The sequence below is a fragment of the Chiloscyllium plagiosum genome, chromosome 26 (genome assembly GCF_004010195.1).
Source record: "Chiloscyllium plagiosum isolate BGI_BamShark_2017 chromosome 26, ASM401019v2, whole genome shotgun sequence".
In the NCBI taxonomy this organism is placed as follows: Eukaryota; Metazoa; Chordata; class Chondrichthyes; order Orectolobiformes; family Hemiscylliidae; genus Chiloscyllium; species Chiloscyllium plagiosum.
In genome coordinates, this window is record NC_057735.1 from 16,866,815 (window position 1) to 16,889,350 (window position 22,536).

The 22,536-nt window shown below is 42.7% G+C and overlaps 1 protein-coding gene across 9 annotated transcripts in view; it reads left to right on the plus strand.

Moving 5' to 3' along the window:
• The window catches only part of LOC122563144 (TBC1 domain family member 30-like), a 93,279-nt gene that overhangs the window by 63,464 nt on the left and 7,279 nt on the right, over positions 1 to 22,536 (plus strand). For 8 of the 9 annotated variants that reach the window (XM_043716603.1, XM_043716604.1, XM_043716610.1 and 5 more), the window contains 5 exons: positions 1,876 to 2,044; positions 12,040 to 12,136; positions 16,468 to 16,565; positions 16,661 to 16,782; positions 19,754 to 19,948. In XM_043716603.1, coding sequence (XP_043572538.1) covers positions 1,876 to 2,044; positions 12,040 to 12,136; positions 16,468 to 16,565; positions 16,661 to 16,782; positions 19,754 to 19,948 — 681 coding nt within the window. Of the gene's footprint in view, positions 1 to 1,875; positions 2,045 to 12,039; positions 12,137 to 16,467; positions 16,566 to 16,660; positions 16,783 to 19,753; positions 19,949 to 22,025; positions 22,176 to 22,536 lie in introns of all 9 variants that reach the window. The other variant, XM_043716611.1, reaches the window with a different exon arrangement.

Below are 22,536 nucleotides of genomic sequence, written 5' to 3' on the forward strand. Positions count from 1 at the left end.
AGTTGTTTCCTTTCAAAACTGACACATTTTCTACTTGTCAAAATTATTTCAGAAATTAGAAGTACAGTATTTTTTCTGGGAACATAGGAACAGGAATAGGCCATTCAGCTCCTCATGCCTGTGCTGCCATTTAATGATATCATGACTGGTCTGTTTTTGGACCATATCCTTCAATACCTCTCCTTAACAAAAAATCATCTATCTCAGAATTAAAAGTAGCAACTGATCCACACCCATTGCTATTTGGGAGGGAGCTCCAAACCACCACCACCCTTTGTGTGTAGAAGTGCTACCTAACATTCTCCTGAATGGTCTAGCCCTAATTTGTCTGCTACACATTCTAGAATAAACTATTTCCATTCTAGAATCCCTAACTAATGGAAATAGTTTATCGTTATCTGCCCTGTATGTTCCTATTAATATTTTGAAGACTTTGATTAGATCACCCCTTAACCTTCTAAAGTCTAGAGAAAATCTAATTTGTATAATTTCTCCTCATAATTAAATCCCTGAAATATAGGTATCTGTCTTGTAAACCAAGGTTGTAATCCCTCCAAGGCCAATATATCCTTCCTAAGGTGTGGTGCCCACATCTGCTCACAGAATTCCAAGTGGGGTCCCCCCATTAATTTTCCCTGTAACTTAATTTCCTTACTCCATCTGATCCTTCTCAGCTGGGAATGTGTATGGATGGGATTCCAGGCATGTCTGGTCTCAAACCAGTTTACATTGCTACTTTGAGAGAAAAGGGAGTATAAGGAATGAGTTTGCATTACCCAAAGGCTTTGTGTGGTGAGAATCTTAAACCGAATTTTTGTATTCACAAATCCTTTTTTGCAACAATGGTTAGGAAGGACTTAGACTTGCATTATTTATTTCATGCAGTGAATCATGAATTTAGGTTTGCTCGCCGAGCTGGTAGGTTCTTTTTCAGATGTTTTGTCATCATACTAGGTAACAGCATCAGTGAGCTTCCAGATGAAGCACTGGTGGCATGGTCTGCTTTCTATTTATGTGTTTAGGGTTTTTTGGGCTGGTGATGTCATTTCCTGTGTTGACATCATTTCCGGTGGTGATGTCATTATCTGTTCTTTTTCTCAGGCGGTGGTAACTGGGATCCAAGTCAATGTGTTTGTTGATAGAGTTCTGGCTGGAATGCTATGTTTCTAGGAATTCTCATGCGTGTCTCTGTTTGGCTTGGCCTAGGATTCCTCGAACCAGAACTCTTACCAAAAACACACTTGGATCCCATTTACCACCCCTGGAGGAAGTGATGTCACCACAGGAAATGCCATCACCAGCCCAAGGAAACCTAAACATGTAAATAGAAAGTGGGCCATACCACCAGTGCTTCATCCGGAGGCTCACTGATGATGTTACCTACTATGGTGATGAAATGTCTGAAAAGGAATCTTGCACCTCAATGAACAAACCTACATCCAGAACCTCAACCTGAGCTACAAATCTTCTCAAAATTCATCAGCAGTGAAACATCACATAAGGGCAGACTAACATACGTGCAGACTAACATACTGGGGTGGATTTTGGGATTGAGATTTGCTGTAAGGTGGTCAGTTTTGATGTTTCTGAAGTTGGAGAAAGTTGCCATAAAATATAAACTGAGTTCCAAAGAAGAGTCATATTGGACTTGGAATGTGAATTCTGAACCTTGCTCCATAGATGCTGCCTGACTTGCTGAGTTTCTCCAGTACCCTCTGTTTGTATTTAAGTGTTCCAGTATTCACACTATTTTGCTTTGGTGGAGGAAACATGATGATAATGAACATAATCGCTCAACTTCATGCTGTCACTGTTTGAAGAATTGTAACTTTGCTGGAAAATCCATTTCATATCATTAATGTTGTTTCCTAACAGGGAGATGCATGCTACCACTTACCAGTGTCATCACCATGCAGTGGTTTCTGACTCTCTTCACTTCCTGTCTTCAAAAAGACACCATCCTCCGGGTTTGGGATGCCATCTTGTTTGAAGGGTCAGAGGTGCTATTTCGAGTGGCTCTAGCGTTATGGACTCAACTTGGAGAGTGAGTAACTGGCATTGTTTGCTTTTCCATAAATTCCTAAACTGGAGCAAGCTGAAAAATTGAGAGGAAATTGTTAGGACAAAATAGACTGCACTTAGAGTACTCTGTGCAGTTCTAGCCAAAATGCGTGGCACTGGAAAAGCGCAGCAGATCAGGCAGCATCCGAAGAGCAGGAGAGTCGATGTTTTGGGCATTATGCCCAAAATGTTGACTCTCCTGCTCCTGCGATGCTGCCTGACCTGCTGTGCTTTTCCAGCACCACACTTTTCCACTCTGACTCTCCAGCATCTGCAGTGCTCTCTTTCTGCTTGTGTGCAGTTCTGATAAGTTAGAATGCTGTTTAGAGTGCTGTGTGCAGTTGTGGTCATCATGAAAAGCATACAGAGTTACTGAAGGGAGAGCTGAGAAGATTTACATGAATGCTACTAGAAATCTATGGGTACACATATCAGTGACCATTTGACAGGCTAAATCTGCTGTTTTGAAAATGAAGGTTGAGAGGTGACCTAACAAATAATCCTAGGACAATACAGCACAGGAACAGGCCCTTCAGCCCTTCAAGCCTGCACCAATATATTTTCCACTTCCATATTAAAACTGTCCTCACTTACAGGATCCGCATCCCTTTATTTCCTTTCTATTCATGGATTTGTCCAGGTGCTTCCTGAATGCTGCTATTGTGGCTGCTTCTACCACCTCCTCTGGTAGCACGTTCCAGGCACTTATCACTCTTTGTGTAAAAAAACCTGCCTCACATATCTCTTTTAAACTTCTTCCCCTGCATCTTGAACCTGTGCCCTTTAGTAATTGACCCCTCCATCCTGGGAAAAAGCCTCATACTTTCCACTCCATCCATGTCAAGATGTGCAGGTTAGGTGAATTGGCCATGCTAAGTTGCCCATAGTGTTCAGGGTTAGGTTAGGTGCATTAGTCAGGAGTAAATGTAGAGTAATAGGGTAGAGGAATGGGTCTGGATGAGTTACTCTTCAGTGGGTCGGTGTGGATTTGTTGGGCCAAATAGCCTGTTTCCACACTGTAGGGATTCCATTAAAAAGAAAATGCCATTCACAATCTTATAAACTCCTATCAGGTCACCCCTCAACTTCCTGCGTTCCAGTGAAAACAAATGCAATCTATCCAAACTTTCTTCATGGCTAAAATCCCCCATACTAGGCAACATCCTGGTAAACCTTTTCTGTGCCCTCCACATCCTTCTGGTAGTGTGGTGACCAGAACTATATGCAATATTCCAAGTGTGGTCTAACTAAGGCTCTATAAAGCTGCAGCATAACACGTCTGCCACAGACCTTTTTTACTAACTTATCTACCTGCGTTGTGACTTTCAGTGACCTGTTGACCTGCTCACCCAGATTCCTCTGCACGTCAATACTCCTAAGGGCCTATATTCCTGATGAAGGGCTTTTGCTGCTCCTCGGATGCAGCCTGAACTGTGCTTTTCCAGCACCACTCTACTCCAGAATCCTAAGGATTCTGCCATTCACTAAATAAATGTCCACCTGTACTTGACCTTCCAAAATGCATCACCTCACATTTATCTGGATTAAACCCCACCTGCCATTTCTTTGGCCATGCCTCCAGCTGATCTATATCCTGCTATGTCCTCTGACAATTCTCCTCACGATCTGCAGCTCCACAAATCTTTGTATCTTCCGTACACTTACTAATTAGACAGGCTACATTTTCTTTCAAATCTATTATGTAGACCAGCAGAGGTCCCAGCACTGATCCCTGTGCAACACCACTACACTCAACCCTTCATTCCAAAAAGCATCCTTCCACAGCTGCACTCTGTCTCCCATGACTAAGCCAGTTCTGTATCCATCTTGCCAGCTCACCCCTGATACCATGTGACTTCACCTTTGGTTCCAGTCTGCCATGAGGGACCTTGTCAAAGGCTTAACTGAAGTTCATGTTTTCAAAATTACAAAATGTTCTGAGACTGGATACAGAGAAGGTGTTTCTGGTCTGTGGAATAACATAAATAGAGACCATCATTATAAGAAAATCACCTAAGAATTCAATAGCAAATTCAGTAGAAACATCTTTGTACAAAAAGTGGTGAGACTGTAGAGCAGCGTGAAGAACGTGGATGCATTTAAGAGGAAAATACCGTATATACTCGAGTAATAGCCGATCTCATGTAGAAGTTGACCCCTATATTTGGCCAAAAAATCTGGGATTTTCCATATATCTCGTGTAAATACGACCCTAGTTCTTCACAGATAACAGATCAACATTTATGAGTCAGTGTGCTGGTTGTCGCGTTCCACTCCAGGTTTTCAGAATTACCATAATTCGTTGTGTTTTTGTTCTTTATTCATTTAGAGATCGGAGTTGGGCTTCAGCTAATGATATGGTTTGAATTTCAGCCCCTCAATAGTAGTATCCATGTAATAATTGACTTCATAACCTTAACCTTAAAAAGTAGCCAAAAAGATTTGATTATTACTCTAGTATATATGGTATATAAGCACATGTAGGAGAAGAGAATCAAGGATTACAATGATGGAGTCAAGTGTGGAAAGGTTGAAGAAGACATGAGAGTAACATAAATACAGCACAGATTAGTTGGGCTGAACAGCCTGCTTCTATGCTGGATACCCCTGTATAATTCTATGAAACTGAATATTTTATCTACCCATATTATAACTATTTCTTCCTTTTTCAGCCTCCTTGCTCTTTCTGTCAGCATGACTTGGTTTGCTGCCTTTTCAGCCTTCTCTACTGCCCTTAGAGAAAGGAGCTGCAGAGTGGTAAAGCTGTCCTTGCCTGATTACTTCAACTGTCTTGAAGTGCAAAATCTAGTGACTCAACCAGAAATCAGTGGAAAGTGTCTGTTGGGGTATACTTTATATGGTGAATAATAGGAATTCTATTTTAAGAACCCTAATTGAGAGGCAGTTTCTGTATATCATAAATTCTTCACCTTCTCGTATTGTGCAGTGCTTTGTAGGAATATCTGAAGAAGGGAACTAACATTGTTGTTAAGAGTACATGGAAATGGAAATGTTTGGAACATTCATTAGAAATTTCAGAGTGCAAGTCCAAGATACTCTGGTTAGGGTTGCTAGGTAACCCAAAAACCTAAGGCTGCCTCAGGTTACAAAGCCCAGAAAAAAAAATGGTGGGCTGAATCATTTGTCGGGGGAGGCCTATGTCTCAACTAGGGGCGAAAGCAAGAGCTTACCCACTTTGATGGTGTCACAGTGGTATAGCGGTTAGCACTCCTGCCTCACAGCACCAACAGCCCCAGGTTCAATTTCAGTCTTGGGACTGTGGGGAGTTTGCACATTCTCCCGTGTTTGTGTGGGTTTCTGCCAGATGCTCCGGTTTCCTCCCACAATCCATAGATGCGCAGGTTAGGTGAATTGACCATGCTAAATTTCTCCATAGTGTCCAAGGAATGTGCAGGTTAGGTGGATTATCCATGTAAATGTGGGGTTTTAGGTAGGGGGTGTTGGCGCTGGGTCTGAGTGGGATGCTGTTTAGAGAGTCCGTGCAGGCTTGATGGGCCGAATGGCCTGCTTCCACACTGTAGAGATTCTATATTCTTTTGGAGGCAGTAGGACCCTGGGCAACACATTGCCAGCGTAGCCAATAAACAGGCCACTTGCAAAACTCCCAGATGGAGACCGAGACCGCAGACAGAGGGCAGCACAAGGAGTCTTTGCATTGCCAGTGCTAAGGGTGGTCAGTGCTGAAGCTGCAGCTCCTGAGAGAGGGTGTCTCAATGACAAGCCCCAGACCATGGTGTTTAAAGTAGGGATGGGTGTTTTTGATGGCAGTGCTTTGGGGGCAACAGTGATCATTGCTGCTTGAGGACCCCTCCTGGTGCCCACTGGAATAGGTGGTTCAATTGGCTGCCCACTGTCAATACTCCCACAGCTGCCGATGTGCCGTGGACTCTCCTCCTCTTACCTTCCCACACCACCTGGTCAGCCTTTGCAATTCTCAGTCCTTCTCCAATCTGGTGGGAAGATTCAGTCCAAAATCAGCCTTACAATGAATGGTCATTTTCCAGAAGGGAAATATCCCACGCACCATTATAAATTTAATAGGAGAGCCACAGAAATCCTGGGCAAGTTGATTTTTCTGCTGTGCTTTGGTAAATGTCACCATGGTAACCTGTAGAACTGATAGGGATTCACTCCCATTGTCTTACATCAAATACTTGACAAGACAAGAATTACTTCTTTAACTAATCTAATCTTATTGGCCTGTCATCTCCAATAACTTGATTAACTTCACTGTATCATATTTTTTAGACTCTGTGCAGGATGATTTAACATTAATTTATTTTTCAATCTCCATAGCATCATGGGATTTGATAACATTAAATATTAAATTGCTATCTTAATATGATACTGATAGTTATGAAATACCTTGTATTTTTTAATACTCGGTATTCAGAGGATTGCAGTGGGAAGAAGATTACAGAATATATTTTCTTATTCTTACTGATTGAAATGTTTTCCTTGATACCGATAGATTCAAAATCAAACACACATGCGTTTGCATATGATCTTCTTAAGGTGGATTCAGAGTTTTCCAAAGCCTTCTTTCATAAACTCTTACTTCCTTAATTATAGGCAACCAATAATGTTTACCTAAATGTCACCTCTGTTGGGTAAGGAACATTAACTAGAAACAGGAGTACGCCCTTTGGCCCTTTGAGCATGCTCTGCTATTGAATAAAATTGTGACTGATCTCATTGTGGCCTCAACTCAGTTTTCCTGTCTGCCTTCCGGAACCGAAACGTCGGCTTCTCCATCTCCTGATGCTATCTTGCTTGCTGTGTTCTTCCAGCCTTCTGCCTGTGATTAGATTAGATTCCCTACAGTGTGGAAATGGGCCCTTCAGCCAAATGAGTCCACACCGACCCTCCGAAGAGCAACCCACCCAGACCCATTCCCCTACATTTACCCCTGACTAATGTACCTTGCACTATGGGCAATTTAGCACGGCCGATTCACCTGACCTGCACATCTTTGGACTGTGGGAGGAAACCAGAGGAAACTCACGCAGACACCGGGAGAATGTGCAAACTCCACACAGACAGTTGCCTGAGGTGGGAATTGAACCCGGATCCCTGGCTCTGTGAGGTAGCAGTGCTAACCACCGAGCCACTGTGCCGTCTAATTTGAATTCCAACATCTGCAGGTTTTTTTGTCTCTTCCATAACCCTCAACCTCTAACTTTTCTAATTTCCTTCAAGGTCTATGTGTGTGGCAGCGCTTTTCAAAGCTGGAAGTCAGCTGTGTTTGCACACTGATTGACATGTGTGAACCTTGGATCAGTCGTACAGCTTAGAAAGAATGTTTCTTTCAGCTCCCTTGTGGATCAAAAACTTGTCCAACTCAGCCTTCCGGACATTCAATGACTTAGGCCATTCGCTATCTCGGGCAGAGGTTTCAAAATGTTATGATGTTCTGAGAGAAGAAATTCCTTCTCATCTTTTTTTTTAAGTTGGAGATGTTTTATCTCGAAACTGTGCCCGTTGAACTGGAAACTTGGTTCCCTTGAGAGGGAAAGCATCCCCTCACCAATATCCTGACAAACACCTTCAGAATCTTTTATGCTTCAATTAAATCACCTTTTATTTGGACAAACTGCAATGGTCATAGGCTCAAGCTGCTTGATCTTTCTCATAAATCAATTACTTCATCTTAGGAATCAGCATAGTGACCTTCTCCCAGTGCAAGTAAGGAGACCACAATAGGATGTAATCTTCTAGGTGCAGCTCACCTAAGTCCTCTACAGTCATACTAAGGTTGGTGGTGAGATCCTGGAAAATATAAGCCATTTTTCTTAGGTATAGAGGCTTCCAAGCAGGTACAGATGGTGAAATTTGTCATCACCTCCAGTGTGCCAGCTCAGGGTTCAGCCAACTGAGGAAAAGAGGACCTGGATCTCAAATTCGAGATGGAATTCCTGAAAGCAGTGATCTATTTCAGAAGCTTGAACAACGTCCAGCAGGCACATCGAAGAACTGGAGAAGTACCACTCGCAGAAACTGTGGAAAGAAAGGCTGTCCAACAACAATATCCTGTCCCTAGACAACTTTCCTCGTATTGAGGCAATGATTTTGGGTGAGACATATTGTTCGTAAGTCTCATGTCAAACTCTTGATGCTCTTGCTGTATTATGAGCTTGGTTGTGACAGGAGACACCCAGCAGGAAGCACTTAAGGTTGCCCAGAGATCAGACATCGCCTCTGAGTCTCGGGCGACCCAGACCTGTCATTGAGCTTATTTCAGGAAGGCACCGGAAACATCAGATGATCTCGTTGGGGCCGTGCAGAAGTGGCTTTGAAGCATTGGACACAAACAGTTTGTCTTTCTGACCCTTCAAGCTCCACTTGCCCCTGCACGTGGCAGAATCTGCGGATCACAAACATCTCCAAACTCATCAAACCCAAGTGGAAGCGAGTCACCAACGACCCAGAGTGACAGACTGAGAGGGAGACAATTGTAGCAAGACATCCCTCCACTCACTTGCATCCCTTTTGCACAACAGAGAAACATTTCATTTGCCTTCCTGATTACTGTCTGAACTGCATGCTTACCTATTGTGCTTCATGTATGAGGATCCCAGATCCCATTTTACTGCAGCATTCTGCAATCCTCTGTTCACCAAATGAAACATTGATACAACTTGGCAGACAGTTCTACAGGCCACTTCTGTGCACCACTTTCTCATTGTAACAATATCGGGACATAAAGGAATATTTCCTAATCACCTGATATTAGCCACATAATCTCTGAAATCATTGTACATGTCTAAATAGAAAAGTCGTCATGCCAAACACAGAGTCCTTTCAATTTGTACATAGTTTGTACATTTCTGCCACTAAATTTTGTTCATATTATGTGAGTCAGTCAATACCAATCACAATTAGATTATATATGAGTGCCTTCTGTGGTAATTCTCTGAGCTGGTAATAGCTAATTATACTGACACTGGTAGATTTCAGTGTCATAACAATTTTTGTATGCTGGAAAATTGTAATTAACCACTTGGGCAAATTATCTTAATTTTCTGGGCATCTAATTAGTGATGGAAATCATTGTCTACCATATGTAATTAAAGCAAAAAATACCTTGCAAACAAGAAATTTGATTGTTGCAGTGGAATTTATTGCACGTATTTGGGTTCAGATAAATTAAAATGGGCACCTCAGCTATTTCGCTCTGTAGAGTCATAGAATCCCAACAGTGTGGAAGCAGGCTGTTTGGCCCATCAAGTCCTTGAGTACTCAACAGAGGTAGAATGAGTTGGTTGGAGAGAAGAAAGATTGAGGGCAACATTTTCACACAGAGGATGGTTCGAATGTGGAATGAACTGCCAGAGGAAAGATAGATGCAGGTACAATTACAACATTTAGAAGACATTTGTACAAGTTCATGAATAGGAATTGTTTAGAGGGATATGGGCCAAATGCAGACAAATGGAACTCGTTTGGGAAACCTGGTCGGCATGGAGAAGTTAGATCGAAGAGTCTGTTTTGGTTTCGGTATGCTCTATGATTCCATACAGTAGAGTCATAGAGATGTACAGCATGGAAACAGACCCTTCAGTCCAACTCGACCATGCAGACCAGATATCCCAACCTAATCTAGTCCCATCTGCCAAGCACACGGTCCATATCCCTCCAAACCCTTCCTATTCATATACCCATCCAAATGCCTTTTAAATGTTGCAATTGTACCAGCCTCCACCATTTCCTCTGGCAGCTCATTCCAAACCTGTACCACTCTCTGTGTGAAAAAGTTGCCCCTTAGGTCTTTTTTATATCTTTCTCCTCTCACCCTAAACCTATGCCCTCTAGTTCGGGACGCCCTCACCCCAAGGAAACGACTTTGTCTATTTATCCTATGCATGCCCTTCATGATTTTATAAACCTCTATAAGGTCACCCCTCAGCCTCTGACGCTCTAGGAAAAACAGCTCCAGCCTGTTCAGCCTCTCCCTATAGCTCAAATCCTCCAACGCTGGCAACATCCTTGTAAATCTTTTCTGAACCCTTTCAAGTTTCACAACATCTTTCCGATAGGAAGGAGACCAGAACTGCACGCAGTATTCCAATAGTGGCCTAACCTATGTCCTGTACAGCCGCAACATGACTTCCCAACTCCTGTACTCAGTACTCTGACCAATAAAGGAAAGCATACCAAACATCCTCTTCACTATCCTATCTACCTGCGACTCCACTTTCAAGGAGCTATGAACCTGCACTTCAAGGTCTCTTTGTTCAGCAACACTCCCTAGGACCTTACCATTAAATGTATAAGTCATGCTAAGATTTGCGTTCCCAAAATGCAGCACTTCATATTTTTCTAAATTAAATTCCATCTGCTACTTCTCAGCCCATTGGCCCATCTGTTGTAATCTGAGGTAACCTTCTTCACTGTCCACTACACCTCCAATTTTGGTGTCATCAGCAACTTACTAACTACATCTCTTATGCTCACATTTAAATCATTTATATGATGAAAAGTAATGGACCCAGCACTGATCCTTGTGGCACTCCACTGGTGACAGGCCTCCAGTCTGAAAAACAACTGTCCACCACCACCCTCTGTCTTCTACCTTTGAGCCAGTTCTGTATCCAAATGGCGAGTTCTCCCTGTATTCTGTGAGATCTAAACTTGCTACCCAGTCTCCCATGGGGAACCTTGTTGAACACCTTACTGAAGTCCATACAGGAGCAGGTTAGCTCTGGTGGTTAACGTATGATTTAGAATATCACCAGCAGCATTGGTTCAGTTCTTCCTGTGGCTGGTGTAGACTTGGGATCTGCTTTCTCCTCTGCCCCTGCGAGTGCAAGCTAATGCAAATCACCATTAACAAAACTGGCACTGGAGGTGCCAGACACCTGCCTTTGGCAGTGCACTTATGGAATGGAATGGTGAGCTCCTGAACAAAACCTATTGCATACTAGGAAATCATTTTCCACATTTGATTGGTAATGTTGAACTGGATTTGACCAGCCCTCTCGAGAGGGGCTGGGAGGTGGTGGGAACTGTAAAATGGTAAGGGAAGGCATGGGCTGGACTGGTGGTGTCTTGCCTCTTGTTTTCACACTGCCATTGATAGGGAAGGTAGAGGATGACACTCCTGTCCAAAGCCCAAAGTGTGATTTAAGTAGCTGATGGGAGGCCACTTCATGCCATTGCTGGGCCCTCTGCCCTGTGGGGGTACCACCTGGAAAACTCTGGGACTTGGGGTGGGACCCTGTGAATGATCATGAAGGCTCCCATGCCAATGGTCACCACATTGAAAACACTTGACCTCAAAAGCACTTAACTGGACCCACGCCTTTCTGGGAGCAGTCTGTGCTTATCCCTGCTACCTTCGGTAACCAGACTGTACACATTGTGAATATTACAATTGGAAGCAGTTGTGAAGATTTTGTGCACAGTGGGTTGTCTTTAAGGTGCACTCAGAGTAATTGTACCTCGTGCAAGACTTTCTAAAGCTGAATCCATCGTAGAGGATGTATGGAGCTGCTTTGCTATGTTGACCAAGGGTCCAGTCGGGAGCAATTCATTGATATAGAAGGGCAAGCCCATGAGAACAATGATTATTTACTTTTGAGTCAACCAAATGAACTTTAAAGACATAGTGCCTGTAAACAGATAGAAGTGGTCATTGGCCTGAAGAGGCTTTCTGTGGGCAGAACTGTACCGACAAAGGAACTCTGAATTTGGCACCTATACTTTAGTCATGCTGCATGAATTAATGAGTGCACCATGTGAATAGATATTCCATGTATTGTAACTTTTCTGATGCTTTCTTTTCAATCCTGAAAGGAATGGATGGTTCATTTATCAGTGTTCTAGGTTCACCCCACTGTGACTTGAAGGGGGTGACTTTGTTAATTAAACCCAATATTATCTTTGCCGACGAAGTTGGAATAGCTGCTTTTTGTTATTATAAGTTGGTTTCTGTTAACAGCATGTTGATTGTTACAGGTGGATCAAGAAGTGTCAGAGCCCTGATGAGATTACAAAATGGCTGAATCAGGAGATGATGGAGACTAATTTGATGGACTGCAGTGAGTTGATGCAGGTAAGAGCGTAAGACCCAAGAGTAATTTACTTTGATGTGAAAAGTGTTAATCCCAAGGTATCTGATCTAATGATTCCCTTCTGCAAGTTAAGTGCCAGCTTGTGATACTCAGCACCATTCAGAAAGACTGCAGCCTGGCCTCGGTACTGATACATGTTTGAGAAAGGGTCACTGGACCCAAAACATTAATTCTGATTTCTGTTCATAGATGCTGCCAGACCAGCTGAGCTTTTCCAGCAACTTGTATTTTTGTTTCTGATACATGTCTATTTCAGAAGACAGTGAATTCAACATTATTCCAGGGGCTTCAACCAGGTAATCTAGGATTCACAACCTGGAGAATACAAGGCTTCAAACAGTTTGCCAAATCAGCATTGTACAAGAGTAAAGTCATTTTAAAAATCCCATTGAGGAATAAAAATTCTTCTGTATTATTCCTGACTTACACTGTGAGCCCAATTCATGACATTACACACTTTCAGTAAAGGAAGAAACACAAAGTGAATGTGAACATTTAAAAGTATATTTGTGCCACTGTCCCTGGTGTTGACTGAGGAGAACCCATTAGCCACATGTGTTAGTGGCAGCAATTTCATTTCTCAGCAGATTGTGTGCTAAGGAGGCTCTTGGCTGCCATGTTTAAATCAGGGAAAGTGAAACGACAGACTGATGCAGGGTTCTAACCCATTTTGTGGGATAATGACCTGAAAAGTAATGAAAGGGGTTTGCCTTTTGCCAAACTTCACCTTTTGCCCCTGATGTGATTGACCACTGATTGTCATAGCAGCTATCCACCGCCTGGAAAGGCAGCCCAGGAAAACCTCGCAACTTCCTTCTGAGCTTGGAGCAGGGTTCCCTTCTGAATGGGGGCATGTTATGGTCCATGGAGGAGTCACTAGTGGCAAGGAACAGCCCCTTTCAGAGACGCCCTCTACCCACATGAGTTCCCACACTTGCCAGGGTTCAGACAGTTGGTCTTGGCAAATGCTGACCCCACTAAACTCCAATGTCCAGGCTTCCTCAATGGTGTCTTGACTATGACTACAGCAGTTCCAGCATTGGCTTGCATTCCTGGTGGTGCTACTGAGTCACTTTGATTGGGCTGCCTCCAAAGGGAAGAAACCATGATTATTGATATTTTCATTATGGAAAGCATTAAGTTAATTTTCCTCAGAAATCATTTGTATGAAAACATGCCTCTTGTGATGGAAAGTAGGATTTTCAAACCCCATTACAATTGAATTATATCTAATTAACAGTGACTGACTGTCCCACATAATATCAGTATTATATATGACTCTGACAGTTTTGAATATGTTGCTGGAAACAAAGCAATTACTTAAGTTAAGGTCAAGTACAGACTTGCTGGCACATTGCAACACTTCACAATGCTGGCAGGACCCAACCAAACTCAAGGTAATCTAGTATTAGATTTATGTCCTGACTACTGGAACCACTAAAACTCTCTATCACATTTTTCACATTAGTGTTGACCTGATTATTTCACAGAAATCAATTGTGCTGTCTGTTTACAAACCATCTCATTGTGGGCAAGACAGAACAGGAGTGTTCCTTTTGGTCGCTGGTGAAAATGATACAAATGTTGGTCTCAGTTCTGCACCCCACACAAAACATTCTTCAGGCAATGGACTCACTCACGAGGCAGCAGAACTGTACTATCATTTGGATATTTTGCTTCAAGCACACTTGAATACCTGTAAATTGTTTCCTGAATTGCTTTCACAGTCAGCTAGTTCCAGGGAGTGGCTGAAGTTGTTAGCAACAGTTTATCCAGAATCAATAAAAAATGAAAATCTATGTCTCGTTCAAGCAGCACCAGCTAAAGGGCTGCCAAGTGGGGAGCATGATTTAAGTAAAGGGGAATGTGCATTTTTGTGTGATATTCTTATTTCACTGTGATATGACTTGGAGCAAATTACCTGCAACTCCACCCAGCAGGTAATCACTGCATCTGGCCATTAAAAAGAGAGTGCGAGAGATGGAGCAAATGGCATCCAAGTGGACAGACAGAGAAAAATGGGAGAAAAATAGTGATTGATTGCAAGCCTGACAGGACTGACCTTCAGTTTAACACAAGAGTATTCCTCCAAAAATCATAGACCAGAATAAGATACAGGATGTGTGGGGCCCTAGACCCCATAGGATCAGCAAGGCAAGACACAGAGGCCACATTCGTACTGTTGAACCAGTGGCTTTGGGGGGAAACCTCATGAAAGGGTTCACTGAAGAGGAAGGGGAATTTCTTGATGCCAAATTTCTGGTGGATCCTGTGGAGCCTGGCATCTCAATCATTAATGTTGCAGAACCTGAAGTGTCAGTGTGATGATCCCAGTGAAGCGGAGTCAGGTAACGGTAAGGAATTCTGGAGTGATCCTGGAGTTTTGGAAATTCACGGGGTGCATCCAGTGTGGGGAGCCCTACTGCCACCCTGGAAAATGTGCAGAGAGGACATGTCTCTGGAATAAAGCAACAAGTGTCACTGATCACATGACTCCTGGAGACCTGACTGATCCTGTCCCCAATCTTGGTGATGCCATAAAGCCTGGATCCCTTGGAATGTACCCATATGAATAAGGGAAATTCCTCTTGAACAACTGCTGGATATCACCTCAAACCCTAACAATTTGTCCAGATTGGCGATGGAGGAAGTGAATGCAGACACCAAACTGGACTTGCACATTTTGTCCTCATGCACATTTGAACCTGTTAATCATGCACCTGTTTGTAGTTGTCTGGTTGGTAAGTCTCAAACAGGGAAATGTGTACTGGAACTTCCAGCACCTGGTGGAATGGTGGTGGAATCTCTCCTTCCAGCTTCTTAAGAACAGTATTGACAAAGGCAGAAATTGCTGTGAAAACTCAGCAGGTGTGGAGAGAAAACAGAGTTAATGTTTCAGATCCAGGGACCTTTTTGCACATCTGAGTTTTCCCAGCAATTTCAGTTTTTGTTACTGATTTCTAATATCCACAGTTAATTGGATTTTTTTTTTTGTTCAATGTTGGCAAAGGCCTGTGGACTGATTTGGTTAGCTAAGGAACAGTTTCTAATGTCAAGATACTGCAAGAGGGGTGGAAATATTACAGCAACCTATTCCAACCACAATGACTCCAGGTTCCCTTTATATAAACATGTGAAACAGGAACAGAAATAGACCATTTGGCTGCTTGAAAACATTCCACCATTTGATAAGATCATGGCTGGTCTGTTTCAGTTTCAAATTCCACATTCCCACTTAAGTCCAGGTAATTTTTCTCCTCCCTGATGGCTTGTGGTGCCTGTTGTTCAGCCTCCAGCTCATAAGCTCTGAGCCAAAGCACCTTAAACTTCAAACTCTTACAGCAAGTAATCACTGCATCAGGCCATTAAAGAGAGAGAGAAAATGGCATCCAAGAGGTTAGAGAGAGAAAAATGCAGTCACATTGTCCTGGATTACAGTGATGTTTAGGAGCTCCAACATGCCACAGCCTTGGCATTTCCCGTCATTAACCCTTTTGAGATAAAAATTGCTGGAAAAGCTCTGGCAACGTCTGTGAAGAGAAATCAGAGTTAATGTTTCGGGTTGAGTGACCTTTCCTCAGAACTGGTTAATTCTTTTGAGTTAGCTGTTTAATTATATTATACATTTACTTATGTTGCTATTTATATATTTTACATTTCATTTAAATCAGGCTGCAGTCACATCATTTTATTACTTGTTTTAGATTAATGACTTGGGATAGAGGAACACCCAGTTTTAGTTTAATGAGTTGGGAGTGAAGAACACCTGGGAACACTCCAATCCCAAAGCCACAGCCTGCTTTTTGGTATGGGAGATGGTGTGCTTCCATATGGAAACCAATCCTTCAGGTTGCTCCTGTTATTCCTGATCACTTGGAAGCCACCAAAGAGCAGGCAGTCTGCAGGAAATGCAGATATACCTCTGGTGAACGTTAAAGATAACACTAAAAAAAGTCTACAATGATTGACTTTGTCATTGATCAAATGAAAATACATTTTTATAGCCAGTGCTTTTCCCATATGAATGCCTTTTACAGTCGTGCTGACTTCTTTTTGACAGGGATTAGTTAAGCTTGGGTCAGCATGGACGAGTTGGACCGAAGGGTCTGTTTCTGTGCTGTATGACTCTACAACAATAACTCATGGCCCTCTTGCATTTAAATAGCAACAACAGGATTTTGTAAATGTACTTTATTTGCTGGTTCAGAGACATCACCAGTCAAATGATACAGCCACCCCGATGCTTAGAATTCATAAACTGGAATTATTTTGTGGTTTTATACATGTAATGGCATTGTTATGTATCTTGCAGGCTGTGTATTCAATGGAAACTTTTCCCTTCCCACAAGTGGTTGAACTGAGAGAGAAGTACAGTCCTTCCTCATTCCAAGCAAGGGTCGATGCCTCAAGGTATTTTTCCAATGTGCTAAAAAGTGTACACTTCTTAATTTCAAGTTCTTCCACTGCAGTAATTTGATTTGATCTTCTTTTGTTTTTACTTAAAGCCATCAGTTGAAGGAAGCTCAGTGCAAGGGAAAAGCATCAAATGAAATTCATGGAATTGACACTTTCCTTTCTGCAGTGGGCTGCCCCCGGGCACATAATCCATTACACTGTCAGAAAACAGGTAAAAGACCAGGACTCTTCAGGGGTGTTACTGAGGTGATCATACGGAGAAAGTCTGAGGAGGATAAGAGAAGGGAAATGAAGACCACAGAATATCAGAATTAAAGATCAAGTAAACCATGGGGAACATCTAGTGTCATAGTGGACGGTCATTATTATCAGCATTTCTGGAAATGCTTTTTCAGACTGAGTTACCTGAGCAAGGCAGTGTGAGAGTGTTGCATCAAACATTGAACTGATTTTATTTTATAATAAGTGATTGGAGTTTGGTGGAAAACATACCATTGCTGAGAATAGACTGGGGAGATGGGGGAAATAATCTGAAACATCTTAAAAGGAAAGAGACCCTGGGTTAAATCAGGCATCAGAATGTTGACTATAAACAACTAATCTGGCAGAGGAGCCTCTTCCTCCAATGAGTTGTTTAATTTTCCGCCACCATTTACAGCTGGATGAGGCAGAAATGCAGACCTTAGATCTGACCTGTTGTTGTGTTGATCCGTTAGCTCTAATTATTGCATCCTGCTTTTGCTGTTTGGCAAACAAGTGGCCTGATGTCGGTTCTCCGGGTTGACACCTCACTTTTAGATATGCCTAGTACAGCTGCTGACGTGTCCACCTGCGCTTGTCATTGAACCAGGATTTCTGCTGGTTTGGTGGTAATGTTTAAGTGGGGAATATGCCAAGCCATGAGGCGAGATTTGTGATGGAACAGTTCTGCAGCTGCAGATAGCCTGTAACTCCTTTTGGATGTCTATTTCAAGTTGCTAGTTCAGTTTGAAGTCTGTCCAATTAGCACAGTGATAGTACCACACAAGACGAAGGAGGATACCCTTAACGTGAAGCTGTCCACAAGGGCTGGACAAACATTGTTGCTGTACTGGGTCTGCTGCAGGGTTTTGAGGGAACCAAAAAGAGGGAAAACCATACTTGATCTCATGTTCACCAATCTGCCTGCCACAGATATGTCTGTCCTACTGATACAGTCACTTTCAGGACTCAGCCAGCTGGGCCATTCATGTTGCTGTTGAGCCCATCTTGATGATGGACATTGAAGCCCCCACCCAGAGTACATTCTTTCCCCTACCACTCTCAGTGCTTCCTCCAAGTTTGTGTTCAACATGGAGAAGTATTGATTAATTAGCCAAGGGGAAGCAGTAAGGGTAACCAGTAAGACTTTTCCTTCTTGATGTTTGGCTTGATGCTGCAGGACTTCATGCAGAACAGAGTCAATGTTGTTGACTCCTAAGGCAACTCCATCCTGACTGGAATGCATTGTGTCACCACATCTGATCATTCTTTCCTGTCGTGGGGCAGGACACACCCAGGGACGATTTTGGTGTTGTCTTGGACATTGTGTGTAAGCTGTGATTCCATGATTATGACTATGTCAAGTTGTTGATTGAACAGCGCTCACAATTTTGCCACACGCCCCTAGACATTAGTAAGAATGATTTTGTAGGGTTGAGTTTGCCATTGCTGTGTCCGGTGCCTAGACCTATGTTGTGTGGCCAATCTAGTTTCTTTCCTTTCTTTAGACCTTGTAGCAATTTGGTATAATTGGTTGCCTTACCTGGTATTTCAACGTTCAGATAGGAATCAACCACATTGCTGTGAGTTTGGAGTCACATATGGACCAGACCGGGTGAGGACAACTTTATCTAAAGGGCAAGGGGAAGCAGAGTTTTTTTTTGACATTTGAAAGTAAATACATAGTTTGCAGAGACTAGCTTTTAATTCCAGATTTTTTTTAAGCAAATTCAAAATTTCCCATATGTCATGGTGGGACTTGAACCCATGTTACAAGAACATCATCCTGGGTTCTGGATCATTTGTGCAGAGACATTACCAATACACTGCCAGCTACCCAAGTGTGCATATTCCAATTAAATAATTGCAGCAGCAACTTTTAAACTAAAGGTGATTTATTCTCACACATTTACCCTAAATTTAACACTATTTCACACGCTGTCGGACATACACATGAAAGTAATGTGCTGTTACATTTCCTAATTATCACAGTTTCTAGTTTACCATCACCCAAATCCCATAGGCCAGCCTTATTGGATTGCTCTGACAAGTTAAAGCAAGGATTCTATAAAGTGAAGGATTCTTAGCAGGCAGTAATGTTTTCTTGTAATGGAGTGTCTAGGAGGTTGATTCTCAGGTGAACTTACAGTTAGAACAGGTTCTTCTCTCTGTTGCAGTCATCTGCTTTCAAGACTGTTGGTCCCTTGTTGTCTTGCAGCTGACTCAGGATTGGCTTATTGACCAGTGAAGTGCTGGCTCGATCAATATCTGGTGGAATTGTGTGCAGACTTTGCTGATTTTCGACAGCAGACAGAAAACGTGGTTTTCTCCCTATTTGATTTTGCTCAAGTTCCAAATCCCTTGCAAGTAAAGGGGGAGTGTTCATATTGATTTCAGCATCCTGTATTGTCTAACACCTTTGAGAATATGTGATATTGAGTGATTTGGTTTTTGAATGTCCAGTTCAATCAAGTTAAAAATCACACAACACCAGGTTATATTTCAACAGGTTTATTTGGAAGTACAAGCTTTCGGAGCGCTGCTCCCTTGTCAGGTAGCTAGTGGGACAGGATCGTAGGGCACAGAAGTTGTAGTAAAAGATCAAAATGTCATACAACTGATATGAGGTATTGAACAAACCTAGATTGCTGTTACTTCCAAATGAACCTGTTGGACAATAACCTGGTTTTGGGCAATTCAATCCAAAGTACCACAGTGTGTCTCAGGAGGAAACAACGGAAACATTTAGATTGGTGTGAATCAACACCCTTTGCCGGGACTGTTAAGTTTGAGGAATGACAGACATGTCCTAAGTGCAAATGTCTGACATACAAATATTTTATGTTTTACAATACTGATAATTTAATAAAATTGTGTATGTTCAAGGGGAAAAATAATAAGGCAATTATTTTTGTGTGTTTTGGCCCTATGCCTTTTTCCAGCTCAAAATGAAAAGCGAAAAAGCAGCTGTAATGTGGGAAAGACTGTTCCAGCCACAATTGCTGAGAGTGTATCACAGCCTCAAATAGCAGTAAACAACACAGAGTACACAGCAACGCATACACCCGTGTTGAAGCAACAGTACTCAAAAATGACCAAGAGACAGCAACAAAACCAGTACCTAACTCCCAGACATGGTAAGGTGTTATATACCTAGCAACTATCAATGCTTACAAAATGTTATTTCAAAGATGTAACTAAGATACAAAATAACCATATAATCCATATGATTGAAACAATGGCATAGTAGTACCAGTGTCTCACAAACTTGATTGAGTTTTTTGAAGAGGTAACAAAGGATTGATCAGGGCAGAGCAGTAGATGTGATCTATGTGGACTTCAGTAAGGCATTCGTCAAGGTTCCCCGTAGGAGACTGGTTAGCAAGGTTAGATCTCATGGAATACAGGAAGAACTAGCCTTTTGGATACAGAACTGGCTCAAATGTAGAAGACAGAGGATGGTGGTGGAGGGTTGTTATTCAGACTGGAGGCCTGTGACCAGTGGAGTGCCACAAGGATCGATACTAGGCCCACTTCTTTTTGTCATTTATATAAATGACTTGGATATAAGCATAAGAGGTATAGTTAGTAAGTTTGCAGATTACACCAAAATTGGACAGTGAAATGGACAGTGAAGAAGGTTACCTCAGATTACAGTGGGATTTGATAGATGGACCAATGGCCTGGGAAGTGGCAGATTAAATTTAATTCAGATAAATGCAAGGTGCTACATTTTGGGAAAGCAAATCTTAGCAGGACTTATACACTTAATGGTAAGGTCCTAGGGAGTGTTGCTGAACAAAGACACCTTGGAGTGCAGGTTCATAGCTCCTTGAAAGTGGAGTTGCACGTAGATAGGATAGTGAAGAAGGTGTTTGGTATGCTTTCCTTTATTGGTCAGAGTACTGAGTACAGGAGTTGGGAGGTCATGTTGCGGCTGTACAGGACATTGGTTAGGCCACTGTTGGAATATTGCGTGCAATTCTGGTCTCCTTCCTTTCAGAAAGATGTTGTGAAACTTGAAAGGGTTCAGAAAAGATGTACAAGGATGTTGCCAGCGTTGGAGGATTTGAGCTATAGGGAGAGGCTGAACAGGCTGGGCTATTTTCCCTGGAGCGTCGGAGGCTGAGGGGTGACCTTATAGAGGTTTACAAAATCATAAGCGGCATGGATAGGATAAATAGACAAAGTCTTTTCCCTGGGGTGGGCGATTCGAGGACTAGAGGGCATAGGTTTAGGGTGAGAGGGGAAAGATATAAAAGAGACCTAAGGAGCAACTTTCTTCACACAGAGGGTGGTACGTGTATGGAATGAGCTGCCAGAGGAAGTGCTGGAGGCTAGAACAATTCCATCATTTAAAAGTCATTTGGTTGGATTTGTGAATAGGAAGGGTTTGGAGGGATATGGGCCAGGTGCTGGCAGCTGGGACTAGCTTGGATCGGGATATCTGGTCGGCATGGACAGGGGGTTGGACCGGAGTGTCTGTTTCCGTGCTATATATCTCTATGACTCTATGACTGTACTGGACTAGTAACCCAGAGGCCTGGAGTAATGATCCAGAGGCATACTAGTGGGACCACAGTTTTTTAACTTAGATTGCTATGCCCCTCCTGGACCAATGCTGCACCCATGCTATCTCTGCTGCAAACTGTTTTGAAGAAAATAATTCTCCCCTGTTCACTAATCACTCACAGTGCTGGTGCCATTTGGATGTCCTTCTTGAGATGATTGAACACTGCCTGAACACTGCCTCAGGTTTTGCCTGAGTCCCTTTCGGAAGAGCTGGAGCACAGAGATTGCTGTGGTGACGTAGCCCTCAATGAAATCACGGTTGTACCTTATGAGCTCCAGGGAAGATCTGGCCCTGATAATGTGCTTCAGCAGTGCTACCTCCTGTGCTGTCTTCCTCCTTGCCTCCTCTGTGTAGCGCTTGGATGGTGAAACGCAGAAAGTTTACTTTGGCCTGACTTTCCTGGAATTCACCCTGAAGTCCAACTCCTTCACTATCCCCAGTTGCTTCTGATAATAATGGCCCATGCTCCTCATCCCCTTTATGAAAAGAGGAACAGATCATCCACATGTTGGCCTAGCTGGTATGCTGAGTGCCTTGAGTGCATTAGTCGTGCTGTGGTGGAAGGTCGACATAGCTCTGGGGAGACAAGTCCATGTCCAAGTCAATTCTGAAGAAGTGTTAACTCTGCTTTCTGTCCACAGATGCTGCCAGGCCAGCAATTTCTGCTTTTGATCTAAGTATCCTGTTGGCCTTTAAAGGTGAAAGCCAACGCTTACTGGATCATCCAACTTTAAGAGAATTGACCAGAACCCATTTGAAGTATCCAGCACCGAAAACACAGTTATGAAAACGTAATATCACTGGACTAGTAATTCCAAGAGCAAGCTATTTTACATGTGGAATTTAAATTCCATGTGGAATTGAAAAATCAGAAATTGAAAACTAACCTTGGTAATGGTGACCATGAAAGCACCATCAATTGTCACAACAGCACATCTAGTTCACTCATGTCCTTCAGGCCGACAAGTGACACCAGGTCCACAGCAATGTGATTGACTCTCAACTGCCCCTGGAATGACCCAGAAAGCCACATTAGGGATTGGGGACAGGTAGCAACACCCACATCCCATGAAAGATGACACCATAATCTCAGATAATAGCTAGTGACTAGTAACACTTGGTAGCTCATAAAATATGCAGCTTGGAAACAAG